Raw genomic sequence first — 14,851 nt, 5'->3', positions numbered from 1 at the left:
ATAGCCTCGAGAGAATAAGGTGTTGTCGAGACCATCCGATGGTATAAATGCTTGAACCCCATTAATGCCTTTCTGTATACTTTTAAGATTCTGGTGGGCGGGTGTGGAAATCTACTTGTCTTGCAGCCACCCTAGACCAGTTTGGTATATAAGTTCCCTTGCTTATTAAACCTCCAACCTACCAATCTGGAATGGTCTGTCTCTTTCTGTGGTCTCTCCTTGCCCTCCATGTACTGGGGCCAGTTTGCAAACCAACAGTTGTTGCTCTGTATTTGATGGGAGACTTGATTTCCTCCATGGCCTCTGTTTTTCAGCCTTTCTTGACTGCATTGGAAAGTCTCAAGGCCAATCTTTAGAGTCTGGGCCAAGGCTTCTCCAAGTAATGGCACATGAAGACTTCCATTAGAGATACTGTTTCAGGAGACGTGAGACCGGGCCCAGGAAGCTGTATTTTTAACATTCAATATGTATAATTTTTATGAACATGGAAATTTGAGAGCCCTGAACACTGAAGTTTGGTTCTTCCCTGTTCTAGAGACATCCACTCTGCTCTTCATTATAGAGTCCTCATTTAAGTGTTTTAAGCCAATCCAGAGAACAAAAACCTCTAATACCTGAGAGAGTAGAAGTGGGATATATTTTACACCTAACATCTCTAAACCTCAAAAGCATTCGTCAAGTCAGATACTCGGAGAAATTAAGCGGTTTGTTCAGTTACGCAGTTGCTCTTGGTTAGCACAGAATTTAAACCAAAGGTGACCTGACTCAAGTGCCTGAAATGACTGCAACATATCACGTCATCCCACTTAACTGTCTCCTCTCAGCCAACAACGGAGACCAGCTAAGGACTGAAATTGTTGGAAGAGAGAAAATAAACAGCCTGACCAAGGAGGAGAGAAGGAGCCTCAGGGCAGGAAAATTAGAAAAGGAGAGCAAGCCCACTCCCAGCACACTCTTGGATAGAAGTAGAGGTCTGAGTATGTGCTGGAGACAGTTGCCAAAGAACATCAGGTAGATGTTCAGGTAGAGAGGTAGCAGGCCTTATGAGGAACAAGGTAAATTCAAGACAATTTAAGGGAAAGCAGGGTGAGACTGTCCCCAAGCCTGAAAGCCTGGTGAACCAATTCTAAGATGGTTACAGTCAAATATTAGCCTTTAAGTCAATTACTCAATCAAAAAATAAAGGTCCTCTTAAGGAACAGAGTTTGTATGTATGACATCCATAAGTTAGGTGTTTATATGTGGGGAACTGGGGGAAGAATAAATTCGTTTATTGGAAACATTTAGGGAACTGATGATTTGAATCTTTTAACTGGTTGATTTAAATAAAATACATAAAGAAGCAGATTAGAAGCCATTAATGTCCAACTTAAATTTTCTTCATTTACTTATTATTTACTCTTTAATTTGTTAAATATTTACTGACTGCCTACTATATACTTGGAAGTAAGCTAGGTGCTGGGAAATTCTTCTAGGTTAAATTGTTCAGTAAATCCAGAGTGAATATATGAATGAATGAATGAATAAAAAGTTTAACAAGCAATCACATGAATTAGAGAAAATGAATAAAACGCATATGGATATCTTGGCTAGCCCTCTGCAAATAGCCTTGGCTGAATTAGGAAAGTCCACACCTACAATTCTTGGCCCTTTCTGATGAGTCTCCAGAGATCTGAAGTGTTATATTTAAGGTCAGGTCGTCTCTCAAGTTTACTGTGAAGCTGTAGTACTCACGAGGTGTTCCATGTCATCCAGACTTTTTATTATTAAAGTACATGAGAGAAGATCCTGAGTCGAGGACAGCTTCTACTCCCAAAACCCCTCTTACAGGCAGGCAAGAAAATCCCAGACAATGCTAAGGAACAACCCTGCAATTTCTGTCTTTTGAACAGAAGTCATCTGTAGAAAGCTAATGGTTAACGGAATTCAAATAATTTAAAACACAGGGCAGTGCGTTTATCTATTTATGAGCTCTAGCACATCCTATCTGACAACCGGAAAATTGAAGACTGTAATGTGAGCAATTACAACTACAATAATGTAAAAAAAGCTATCTAGGGTTTTTTCCACACAGACTAAAATAAACACTTGTCTTTAAACTGTAATTCAATGAAAACGAGCCCAGTATGTTAAGAAAAAAAAAAAAAGCGATAGAAATATTCTTTTGTTCAGACATAGAAATGACATTACCATGCACATGTAGCTGAATGTGCTGCTGTCCTTCTCCAGCTGCATTGGTAGCCACACATGTGTATCTGCCAGCATCTTCCATCAGGGCTTTGGCAATCTGTAGAACTCGACCCGAAGATTGTATCTAATTGGGAGCAGAAAGCATGGCGGCATTTTGTACTTTACACTTGGATTTGAAAACTTTTGCTGAAATAGACAAACTCATTTAAATTTATAATATCTAATTACATCTTTATGCCAATATCCTAATTATCTCTTGATAGATTAGAGCCAGATCACTTCATCATGCACAAGAAAATAGACTAATTCGATTGAAAAGCTTTTCTTATTCCTTGGAAAACATAAAGTAACCTAAGGCCATCCTGCTGATACAGTCATAAAACTCCACTCAATAAAAGATTTTAGCACTAAACTATGAGGTATGTGATGAAAATTCAAGCTATTTGAAAAAACATAGTCACATTTATGTAACACTTCATAAATAGTTTTAAAAGAACAATCTTTCTTGATTAAATGGTCATGGAGGCCAGAAAAACAATAAAAATTATAAAATATGAGTAATAGAAATGCAGATAAATTTCTTCCTGACTGCTTTTTTTCTCATTTCCCTCTTAAACCCATTGCTACTGGCCTCTACCAGTTTGGAACTGGTAATGCAACCGTTATCCTTTGAGACTGATCATTCAGAGGTTCCCAGTAACTTCTGATCACAATATCCAGCAACCACATAGTAAGCTCATACTCTCTTTCACCATCTATAGCATTTGGCATTGTTGACTACCTGCTCCTTGAATCACTCTACTCTCTGGGTGTTGAAGATACAGCATTCCCTCAGTTCTCATTCTCTGACTTTCTTGGGAGACTACTTTACAGAATCTGCTTCCTCCTCCTATCCCATAAACATGAAACTTAGCTTTCTGATAGTTTGCATCCGAACACATGGCTTCAGTGAAGAATCTTGTGCAGATTCCTAAATTTACAGATTTGGCCTCAACTTCTTTCCTGAGTTCTACACTCCTGGCTCCAGCCCTCTGTTGGACAGGTTAGCACATGAAATGTAACATATCCAAAAAAAGCTTACAACTGTTTCCTTATATCTCTAAATCTACTTCTCATTGCATGTTTCCAGTCTTGTTTAATGGCACCTCTCATTCTCCCAGTCATCTGGGTTTTAGAACTCACTTCAACTCTCCTGCTAATTATACCACCCTATGTTTCTCAGATTCCCAATTTTCCATTCTCCCAGCCACTGTGGGATTATAATAGCTTCTTAATTTATATTCCAGTGTCTCCAACCTTCCAAACTATTAATCAATCCTGCATACCATTGCCAGAATAATTTGTCTAAAATGCAAATTTGATCCTTTTACCAGTTCCCCTTCAAAGCTCATTCATGGCTCCCCACGTTGCCCGGAATGAAATCTGAACCCAGCATAGCCCTCCAGGCTTACCACATTCTGACCCCAAATGATCTTCTCTCCCTACACTCCCATGTCAACTCCCACTTAACCTATTCTCCAGCCTTACTCTACTAAACATGCTAAGTAGCACATTCATACATTTATATTCATGTCTGGACTTTCGCACATTGCCTTTAGATTTTGAACTAGGTCAGTTCTCTCTCCTATTTCTTACCATTTATTCTCCCTTTGGATTAAGTCATCTGTCTCCCTGGTTTCAAATATCATCTATGTGTCAATACCTCCAGCTAGAGCTCTCCTTTGAGCTCCGGGAGGAATATATTAAATGGTCTACTTGACATCTCCATCAGTTTATTTGAAAATCTACTCAATCCCCAAAAGTCTAAAACTCAAATCCCAGTTTTTTCCCCCTCAAACTTCTCCTCCTCCACAGCCTCCTATCTCACCGGATGGCATCACTATCTACGAATTTGTGTAGCTTACAGTGCTATGAGTTTGCCTTGATACCTCCCTATCCCTCACCTTTCATAAGCAATTTATCACCGAGCCCCAATGATTTAACCAATAAATAACTCTCAAATATATTCATATATCCTCATCTCCGTGGCTAACTGAGAGTCCAAATTTCTATCTTCTGTCTCTTCTAGACAAATAAGTGCCAACTGATTTCCATATATCTACTCTTGATTCCTTCAATTCATTCTCCAAAAGGGGCCTGAGTAACTACTTAAAATGCAAACCTGGTCATGTCACTCCTCTCTTAAAACTCTTCAAAGATCTCGCATTGCTTTAAAGTAAACATCAAATCATTAATATTATTTAAATACCTCCTAGCAGTTCTCTGGTCTCCTAATACCACCTCATCTTTGCTCTCAGTTTCTCAGTCTGCTGGCTTGCTTTCAGGTCCTCAAGAAGTGTCAAATTCTCCTTTACTTTAAGTTGATTACCTATGCACATCTTATCTGAAATACTCCACTCAGTTCTCTTCCATTAATCAACCCATTTAACTCCTGTGTTTTCTTCAGATCTGTGCTCAAAGACTTTCTCTATAAATTACCCTAATGCTTAAAGCCTTTCCTCAGTGTTTGATCTTATCTCTCTATATATGTTCTTTTAAAATCACTCATTACAGTTTGCAATTATACTTTTGTATAATTATGTTAAAAACGCCTATCTCCCAGGTAAACAGTTGTTTACCTGCACTATGTTTGGAGGCTGCATACTGAATCTTTTGCTAGTACAAATGTGCAAGATTAGCTCCACTGGATTTGGAATAGGAACAGTAAATGAGCTGAGAAAAGAACTCAGCACATCCCTCATTACTAAAAACTTACTACATGCAAAGTTTAAGCCCACAATAGTCAAATTAATCTGATCCTAGTAGCAAAATCTATTAAGTCAAACTTTTTAATGCATCGTTTAGATTATTCAGGTTTAAAATCCATCTATCTATCTATCTATCTATCTATCTATCTATCTATTAATTCAAGAACTATGTACTGAGGTACAGTTATATGCCAGGGATTATACTCAGTGTAAAAGATACAGAAGTGAATTTATTGACAGAGTCTGAGTCTCTGCCCTCTTGAAGCTTATAAACGAGTTAAAATACATTTTTCAAGACTTATTTCACTTAGATTTATCTAGATAGGACTTTATTTCAATCTCGGTCTATGGTGAACATGCTGGGAATATTCTGACTTAGTATTGTTGAACACCGTTCATCCACGAGACATCGGTTTTTCAATAGTTAAAACAGGCATAAATCAAAATAATAAAAATACCAATTGCTATTTTAAAGTCTATATGCTTGTTAAAGTTATCAGTCCTTAACTCCATTCTTCAAATCAAAATATTAAGTTAAATTCTAAAAATGTCTAAGGAAACATATATTGTTTTAATAAATTTTCTGCAAAATCTGTCCAACAGGAAAATCTACAATTAAGAAAGAAGAATGTGGGTGGCTGGCCCCGTGGCTGAGTGCTTAATTTTGCACACGCTGCTTCAGCAGCCCAGCGTTTCACCAGTTCAGATCCTGGGTACAGACATGGCACCACTCCTCAAGCCATCCTGAGGCGACATCCCACATGTCACAACTAGAAGGACCCACAACTAAAATACACAACTATGTATTGGGGGGCTTTGGGGAAAAGAAGAAGAAAAAAATAAAAGAAAAAAAGAAGATCAGCAACAGATGTTAGTTCAGGTGCCAATCTTCAAAAAAACAAAAAAAAATTAAACAAAAAAAAGAAAGAAGAATGTGATAAGTCCAGGAAGATCTATGTAGCTTTCTCATTTTGAGCTCAGTAATATTTATACTTACTTTGAGGTTTCCTTGGGCAGTGTTCACAGGTTGGCCATCTTTTAACCACGTAATGGACGGATGTGGAATGCCATTGGCTATGCACTGCAAGGTGACAGGCTTGTATTTCACCACAGCTCTCTCAGAAAGACCTGAGGATTTGATCGTTGGAGGAACTAGATTTAGAAAGGAAGGAAAGATGGAAGGGAAGGAGAGACAGAGAGAGGAAGGGAAGGAGGGAGGGAACAAAAATCATAATCAGTGAGTTCAAACACTTAAAAATCTGTATGCAAGAACTTGAAACTTTAAAATTTAGATGAGGGCAAATCCCTATTTTAACAAACATTGAAATAATTTCATCTTACACATTTGATTTATAATTTTAAGCAATTTTAGAGATTACTTATTTCTTAGCTATGGATCTCTAATTCTCCAGGGAATAAGTATAATGTATTTACAGCAACTGTAATCCATATGTGTTTGGCTTACACCTTTTGGTGTATTTTCCCAATCTATAACGATCCTTCCTTTTTCTAGAACCACCTCATTAAATTAGAGTGGGTTTCCAGTACCCGTATTTATACCACATGACTCTGCCCCCACCAAGGCTGATTGAACCCAGGATGGTAACTTGATTTAAGCTGGGCGTGCCAGTATTCCCTCCTTTAGGAATTGGAATTGAGACCAAGAAACAGGATTATCTTTATTCCATCATGGGACTGAAAAAGCTGGAAAAAACCATCTGGCATAGAAAAAGGGAGAAATGAAGTTGATATTCATAGAAACCTCTGCTGGGGCTTCCAAATGGCTCTTCAGTTTCTTGTCCTGGTCCCTCTCTTCCCAAGGTCTGCTGGCAAGTGAGCTGCATGATACTCTGGCAGAGGGTTGCTTCTGTCATTAGATGAATAGTTCTAACCCTATTGTGCCAGTTCTATGAACACACTTATATGCCCTGCATCCTGCATAACATCCTCAGCCTCCATTTCTGGAAACAACTTTATTCATACTCCTGCCTCTTTTGGCTGAACCCTTGAATGCTGACACAACCCCTTTTCTTGAAATTTGCTGCCTGTCTCTTCTATCTTATTTGGGCTCATTCCTCAGATCCTGGCATTCTATGCAGCATACACTTCTTAACATTTAAATTCTGTCTGTATTCATTCACGTGGTATCTCTTGGTTAAGTCTCTGTGTTAGTAAAGTGCCTTATAATGTGCCATTATTTAACTCAAATTCCCACCCTTTATATTACTTTCCACAACTCAAGATTTATCCAGATTACTGAGCTCCAATCTGAATTAGATGATGAAACAATGCATAAATTAATTTTAAATGTAATGATCTTGTCCCTCCTTCAGCCTACCATGAACTGTCACTTCAAATTCCTTCTTGCCATCTCCAGCAGTGTTCGTTGCCACGCACCGATAAAGGCCTGTATCTGACACTTGAGCCTGGGCAATAACCAGTTTGCGTCCATTTAGTAAAATCTTGAATCCATCCCTTTCATCGATTAGCTGGCCATCCTTCAGCCACCTATAGAAACAAGGCAAAAAGAAATCTGGAGATATATTTTAAATAACTAAGTTCCTAGAAGACACACACATATATAGGAGAACTAGATTTATATTGAAGATTTTTAAATACATCCATAGATATATAAATTCTCAATTGTGCATTTGCCTAATTTCCTATTTGCTCACTCTATGGCATAAACTGTAATAGGGAAAAGGAAAAAGAAAACTGGCCTCAGAGAGAAGTTGGCATATTGCTGGAATCCAGTAACTAGGTGCCGACTTCTTCGTTCTTCTATTAATGTTGGGCTACAGAAAGAGGCGAATGCCCCTAAATATTATTCACTTCAAATGTTTACACAACATTAACCAGCAAAATGAACACAACCCTAACAAAACTCTGAAATCACACAGCATCATATTTTTTCACTTCTTATGTTATCACTTTTCATTTAGTTTTATAATCACACATGAACACATTTTATTCCCTTAACTGACTAACTGTTCCTTTGCATATCCTATAACACCTTGGAAATGAAAGACAAGTATTCAAGAAATGCTTTGTGAAAGAAGGAATGAGAAAAAGAGAATTGGAAACATATAAGCATATTAACTTCCTCTATTTCCCTAATCTGTCTGGTGTACTTCTTTTTATTTAGTCCTCCAATAAACATTTCAGTGCCTCAGAAGATCTGACAGATACTGCTCAACAGTCTGTCTCCAAGAACTGAAAACGTAATTTCTCAGAGCATGAATGGAATTCCCCTAACAGAGAAGATTTAGGGGCCCTGTGAGTATCAAGTAAAAGTTGCCTATATAGAGAGTATGTTTTTTAAAAGAGGAATATAAAGGATATAATTTTATAAGACCACTTTTTAATGACACAGAACCTCCTTCAAGACAGCTCTAAAACACTCCAAGACGTGAGAGGTATTTAGAAGACACGTCAAAATGCTTACATGATAGTTGGTGGGGGAGAGCCTGTTACTTGACACTCCAGCTCCAGTAAGCTATTAACCATCACAATGAAGTATGATGTTTCACCTCCTCCTTCTACAGCTGGTGGTACTAGAAAACAACAAAGATGTAGCACACAGAGAAATGTAGGCAAGAGAAAATACACCATCGCTTTAAGCAATCCTAGGTTGCAGTTTAGAAGGCTGATAAGTATCATAGTAACCTGGTACAGGAAGAGGCTTTGAAAAGTAAAACACATTTTACAATACACACTTGCCAGGATCAGTGAATGTACTTTTGACATATTGTGGATTTTTCTCAATTAATCTAGCACTATGGTGTTGATGATGCCATCTGAATATAAAGTTTATTCAGATTTTATGTTGCTTATTTACATAAGAGTAAGAGAAGGGAACCTCAAAAATTTGGTCTCTGTTCAAAAGTCTTCAATTTATAAAGAAATAGAAACTCAAGGTTGCAAGATGACTTCCCAAGGCCCAGAGACTAAGCTTCCTGTTGTCTAGCACAGTGCTCATGACAGATGACCATGTTATCATCACTGCAATCAGCTACTGTCATAGATGCAAAACACATCTATGCACTTACAAATACAAAGCATCTCTCTCAAAATCAGTGGAAGATGTATGTGGGTTTTTAGATCTTTGGACTCTGGTTGATAAATCCCCACCACTCAGTGATATGCAGTCCAGAGCTGAACAGATGCTAAATCTTCTTTAAGATTGTTTATTGTTATATCAACAAAAAAGCATTTAATAAACTTTTCTATGAATAAATGATTGAATAAAGGTGTTGCTATGCATCTGAGAATCCAGGTGGTGGCATCCTCATTTACCTAAGACATCAACTTCGTAAATGAGTTCCTTTTCTCCTGCCACACTGGTAGCCACACATACATACTGTCCCCGATCGACTTCTAGGGCACTCATGATTTCTAGTTTCTTCCCGCCAGCTTCTATGCGGATGTTGTCACTGGCTTTCACAGGTACGCCATCTTTTAACCAGGTGAGAACTGGAGGAGGGTTGCCAGCAGCTTTACACTCCAGTGTTAGCGAATGAGCAACAACCACTTGCTTATTCAGGGGTAGAGCCAAGTCAGCTTCAATCATTGGAGGAACTAGACAGAAAAAAATAATGTTTCAGGCAATTCTTTGAAACCCTAATAAAATAAAGGGAATTTTTTTTTTCTCACACAGTTTGACCATAGAAACTACCCACATGTTCATCTCTCTCTCTAAGTTGCTGAGGAAAGAATTTCTTGTTTCAGTGGATCAACAACTATTCTGACTATGGTGGGATACTCTGCACCGTGTCTGGCATATGAAGCGCAAATAGTAGAGAATGACCTTCGTCCTAACAACTACTTTACCTTCTCCCTAAAAACCAAATGGTCTAGATGCCCCAAGTGCCATAAACAGATGGTTGGCTAAATGAACAGACCACTTCTTGCTAGCTGTAGCTTTTTAAAATATTTTTCCAAATCATGAGACAAATTCTTCCAATTTCTACCCATGCATATTGAAATGACCAAACCCACCAGGACTTCATTAGTGAACAACTGGCCATTGGAATATTAGAAAGCATAGGCAGAAAGGTGTATGATTAAAGCACGTATTTTTTCCTTACCATAGACGTCCACGTGAAATGATTTTTCAGCAGTTCCAGCAACGTTGGTTACATGACACGTATATGTTGCTGAATCAGAGACCTGTGCTCGAGGGATATGAAGAAATTGTCCTTTGTCAATATAAAGTGCTTGTGAGCTGGATATGACTGGTTGGCCGTCCTTATACCAAGTAATAGCAGGCATTGGAAGTCCCCGTGTTTCACATTCCAGTTTAATTATGCTGTTGATCAGTGCTGATATTTCTGTGGTGACATTCCCTCCTTTAATGCTAGGTGGAACTACAAAGGATTTCAGAACAGAAACAAATCTTCTAAGCTTTAGCAACTGCATCAAAATCTTAAAAGTTATAGATGTTTAAATAATGCCATTAAAGTCAATATAAATTAAAGACAATTGGGAAGTCTGCAATTTATCTGTTGATAATTGCCTGTCTTGTCAATCTTTTTTTTTTTCTTTTTAAAGATTGGCCCTGAGCTAACATCTGTTGCCAATCTTTTTTTTCTTCTTCTTCTCCCCAAAGCCCCCCAGTACGTAGCTATATATTCTAGTTGTAGGTCCTTCTAGTTGTGCTATGTGGGACGCCACCTCAGCATGGCCTGATGAGTGGTGCTAGGTCCACACCCAGGATCCAAACCAGTGAAACCCTGGGCAGCCCAAGCAGAGCACATGAACTTAATCACTTGGCCACTGGGCCGGCCCCTGTCTTGTCAATCCTTATGATTCTCCTTTTGGGTTTCAGATTTCAGTAAAAGGAGAAAGTCACAGCTTTAGTTTCAGAGGTTTATTTAAGTCCAATAGATCATAACACAGTAAGTAAGAAAGTTATGTTTAACAAAGTAAAACAAAACAAAACCTCACTTAAAGTAGATAAAATATATTTGCAACTAAGCCAAGTAGCAAAAATGTCAGATGTGGAACACCTGCACGCCCTCTCCCCAAGAAATACTAAAGGTCTAAGTGCTTTCAGAATCAGCTACTGGTAATAGCTGTGGAGTCTTTAACTTTTGCTTCTTACATTTTGTTTTTTTTTGGAACTGTCAAGAGTTCATTCACTCAAGTTTACTCATCTAATTGGCTACATGTGTGTCTTCCATAATTCAGTAACCACATGCCTGGCCTCTCACACCACATGAGGACTCTGCTTTTGGAAAACAGCTCAAGTGGCTCGATCATATTCTGAACACGCTCATTCCCAGACTGTGCGATAATTGCAACAATTTAAAAGAAATCAAATGGCACGTGCCTGAATCCGAGTGCCTTAATACTATTTCATTAAACTTTAATTTTAGAATAGGATATATTGTAGAATGTTTTTCTTAGAGTTGGACTAGGGCTATAGGTTTTAGGAAGAAGAACATAGAAGTAAAGTGCCATTCTTATCACATCATATCAAGGGTACACAGCTATTAACCTGACATCACTGATGATGTTAACCTAGATAATCTGGTTGAGGTAGTTTTTGCCAGCTTTCTCCATTATAAAGTTACTCCTTTCCCCCTTTCTTTTGAAAAGAATCACTTTTCCCAGCTCATACTTATGGGGCAGGGAGTTACACTCTACTTCCGTGAGAGGGGAATACCTATATAATTTATTTGGAATTCTTCTATATGAAGAATTTGTCTCTCCTCCCCAATTTATTTATTTGTTCAATCATTTATTTTTTTCAGTGTAGACCTACAGAAACTTATTTTATATTTTGGGTTATAATCTAATACCACATTATTTATTTTGTTTTTCAAATTGTTCCAGTTTGGGCCATTGGGAGCAACTTCAGTAGGTTCTTATGTCCCTTTCAGATACCCATGCCATTTTATTATTTTAATACTTTCTTAGTTTCTAGCCCTACTACATGCTCCAGGCTCATCTTGCATATTTCCTGACCCAGCCCTAGAATTATCCATTTCTCCATGAAGCCCTGGTTTCTTTTAGTGGAGACGGGTATTAGAAATCAAGAGCTGGGTGCTGAGTAAAGTACCTTGATATTTTCTGATAATCATTTTTAGAACTAGTTCACAGTGACAAACATTCATATACACATTTTCTCACCATAGCTTAAGGTAAGATATACTATAACTTTGCGGTGGATTTGATGGTGGAATGATTTTCCTATAAGGGGTTTACTATATAGAGCGGGGAAGCCAACTACGGTCCACAGGCCAGGCATGGAGATGCTGAGCTAAGAACAGATTTTATATTTTTAAGTAGTTGGGGAAAAAAAATCAAAATAATAATATTTTGTGACGTAAAAATTATATGAAATTCAAACTTCAGCATTCATAAAGTTTTATTGGAATACAGTTATGCTCCTTTGTTTATATATTGTCTATGGCTACTGTCATTCTATAACGGTTAAGAGTTAAGTAGTTGCAACAAATACCAAAGGTGGTGTTCTCATTACTTTTCACTGCTGCTCAGCTCACCATGAATTTAAGGGACACGATTATAACTCGACAGCATTTCAAGTGCCATGCATATCACCATACCGTGATGTTTTATTTTATTTTTTATTACCAGTGCATACTCCTCATGTCAAAACAAGAAAAGTGGACTTTAAAATTTCACATTTTTAAAGCACAATACGATGTAGACTATTTTATCAAATTAAATGGCAAAGTACTGTGTTTATTTTGTAATAATGCTATAGCTGTTCTGAAAGAATACAATACACACCAGTACTACTAGACCACATACTCATTGCCATCTTTCCAATTCAAAGAAAAACAACAGTTAGAAAAATCAGAAAATGTTAAATGGAATGTCTCATCACAGCAGAATTTCTTCACAAAGATCTAAAGTCAAATGCGGCTACAATGAAAGTAGGTTTCCGAGCAGCTCATTGTTAGCCAAGCAAGGAAAGCCATTCATCAACAGTGATTTAATCAAAACAGGGACGAGTGCAGCAGCCAAAGAAATGTGTCCAGAGAAATCAATTTATTTAAAATTATTAGCCTTCCATGAGAAGAGTTGCTTGAAGAGCTGAGAACACTGGGAGCGAGATCAATAGTCAATTTTTTTAAAGGCAACTTTTCTGAATAGTATTCTTGGCTCTTGACAAATTGACAGATGTTACTGATACTGCTTAGTTGTTTTCTGTTTATTTGAAGAGTCAATGCCAAGTTTGATGAAACTGAAGAATTAGCCTGTAAGAATAGCCTGCATGGAACAACTAAAGATAAAAATATCTTCAAAGAAGTTGAGAAAACACTAATTCATTACAACCTGAAGTGGAATCTGATAAGATGTGTTACAGCTGATGGTGGTAAAAAACACGTGTGGGGCAGAGCAGGTTTAGACAAGTTTACAAAGCTTATTAAAATGTAAGGTTTTAAGAGTCTAGCTTTATTCCTTGTATTATTCATCAGCAAGCACTTTGTGTAAAATATTCATGTGTTATTGAACCAGTAGTGTCCATGGTGTATTTTATTTGCTCTTGAAGACTTACACAACATCAGTTCCATGAATTTTTGTCAGAAACAGAAGTTGAAATATAAGAACTTGTCCTACCATATAGCAGTTCAATGCCTTAATTGTGGTAAAGTTACATTTTAATTTTTTGAGCTCAGGACTGAGACTGATATTTTTCTGAATAAGAAGAATTGTCCTCAAACCCTGTTTTTGAATACTGAATGATTTTGGAAATTAATTTTGTTATAAACTTGACAACGTTTCTTAATGAATTCAACCTAAAATTACCAGGCAAAAACAGCACTTAAATGCAAAAATTATACTGTGGTAGTCATTCTGTTGTTGGAATCACAAGTAATGTCAAACTGCTTTATACATTTCCCATGCTTTCAAACAAAACTGAGATGTCGATTTCCCTACAAATTTACAGTGAATATATTTTCTGAGTTCAAATTTCAGTTTCAGCAATGTTTGTGAGACCCTGATGCAAATGCAAAGGAAATTTCCACACTAAAGTCCATTTATTTCTGAAAATGAGAACTTCTCATCTAACCTTCAATTGGAATTATCAGTATAATGGCATGACAAAAGTCAAATATCAAGAGAATATAACAGAATTATGTAAATGTCTTCCAAGCAGTAAACATGGTCAAGTAAAATCACTTATTTGTGAACTAAGAGTATCTGACAGTACCTAACTGCATGAAAAGACATTTTCAAAGATAGGAATTACACAAAACCTCATTACAGATCACCATTAACAGACGAACATTTGAAGTCAGTTTTGGTGATAGGGATCACTAACTTTGAACTCCAATTAAACAAATTGTTATTCCCCCAAAAGAATTCTACTCTTCTCATTGGCAGATTTGTATTACAAAAAAATTTTACAATTTTTAAAATTAGCAACAAAATAGAATTTCATCAGTAAACTATTGGTAGAAATTCATTTCTATCTTGTCATAAGTACCTACATAATATCCTTGATTTTGTCTCATGATATGCAAAGCCTAAAAGATTTACTACCTTGCCCTTTATAAAAAAGGTTTGCCAAGTCTTGCTATAGATAATTAATTAACACAAATTCAAATCACCGTTTTGAAATCTTAAGAGAGAGCATTTTATTCAGACTTTAAATTTTAATTTTGGTTTGAGACTGTTTGTGTCATATGTTAATCTGTAAACGTATATCCAACTTTTGGCTCAAATTGCCTAACTCAGCCGGCTAGCTTTGTTGGTTGGATGATACATTAACGAGGGCAAGAACATAGATTCAAACAATTCCCTATTCTTCATGAACATTTTACAAAGGAAGATCACTTGTACTAGAAAGGAACCTATTTACAAACTTTATACTTATGAAATTGAGAAAAATCACTCAAAGAACATTTCAAATTGACAGCAGAATGACATACCACCTA

The 14,851-nt window shown here is 37.0% G+C and overlaps 1 protein-coding gene across 6 annotated transcripts in view; it reads right to left on the bottom strand.

Moving 5' to 3' along the window:
- HMCN1 (hemicentin 1) overlaps positions 1-14,851 on the bottom strand; it is a 433,459-nt gene that overhangs the window by 169,400 nt on the left and 249,208 nt on the right. For all 6 annotated transcript variants that reach the window (XR_006891498.1, XM_046681569.1, XM_046681570.1 and 3 more), the window contains 6 exons: positions 10,025-10,303; positions 9,234-9,515; positions 8,383-8,491; positions 7,276-7,445; positions 5,935-6,089; positions 2,191-2,314 (listed from right to left, as the gene is read on the bottom strand). Coding sequence is in view for 5 of the 6 variants with exons in the window: in XM_046681569.1 (XP_046537525.1) it covers positions 2,191-2,314; positions 5,935-6,089; positions 7,276-7,445; positions 8,383-8,491; positions 9,234-9,515; positions 10,025-10,303 (1,119 nt within the window). In the remaining variant the exon portion in view is untranslated. The remainder of the gene's footprint in view (positions 1-2,190; positions 2,315-5,934; positions 6,090-7,275; positions 7,446-8,382; positions 8,492-9,233; positions 9,516-10,024; positions 10,304-14,851) is intronic.

This window comes from Equus quagga, chromosome 13 (genome assembly GCF_021613505.1).
Source record: "Equus quagga isolate Etosha38 chromosome 13, UCLA_HA_Equagga_1.0, whole genome shotgun sequence".
NCBI classification, from domain to species: domain Eukaryota; kingdom Metazoa; phylum Chordata; class Mammalia; order Perissodactyla; family Equidae; genus Equus; species Equus quagga.
Note: the sequence above shows the minus strand (reverse complement) of the source record. Positions and strands in the feature narration are given on the sequence as shown.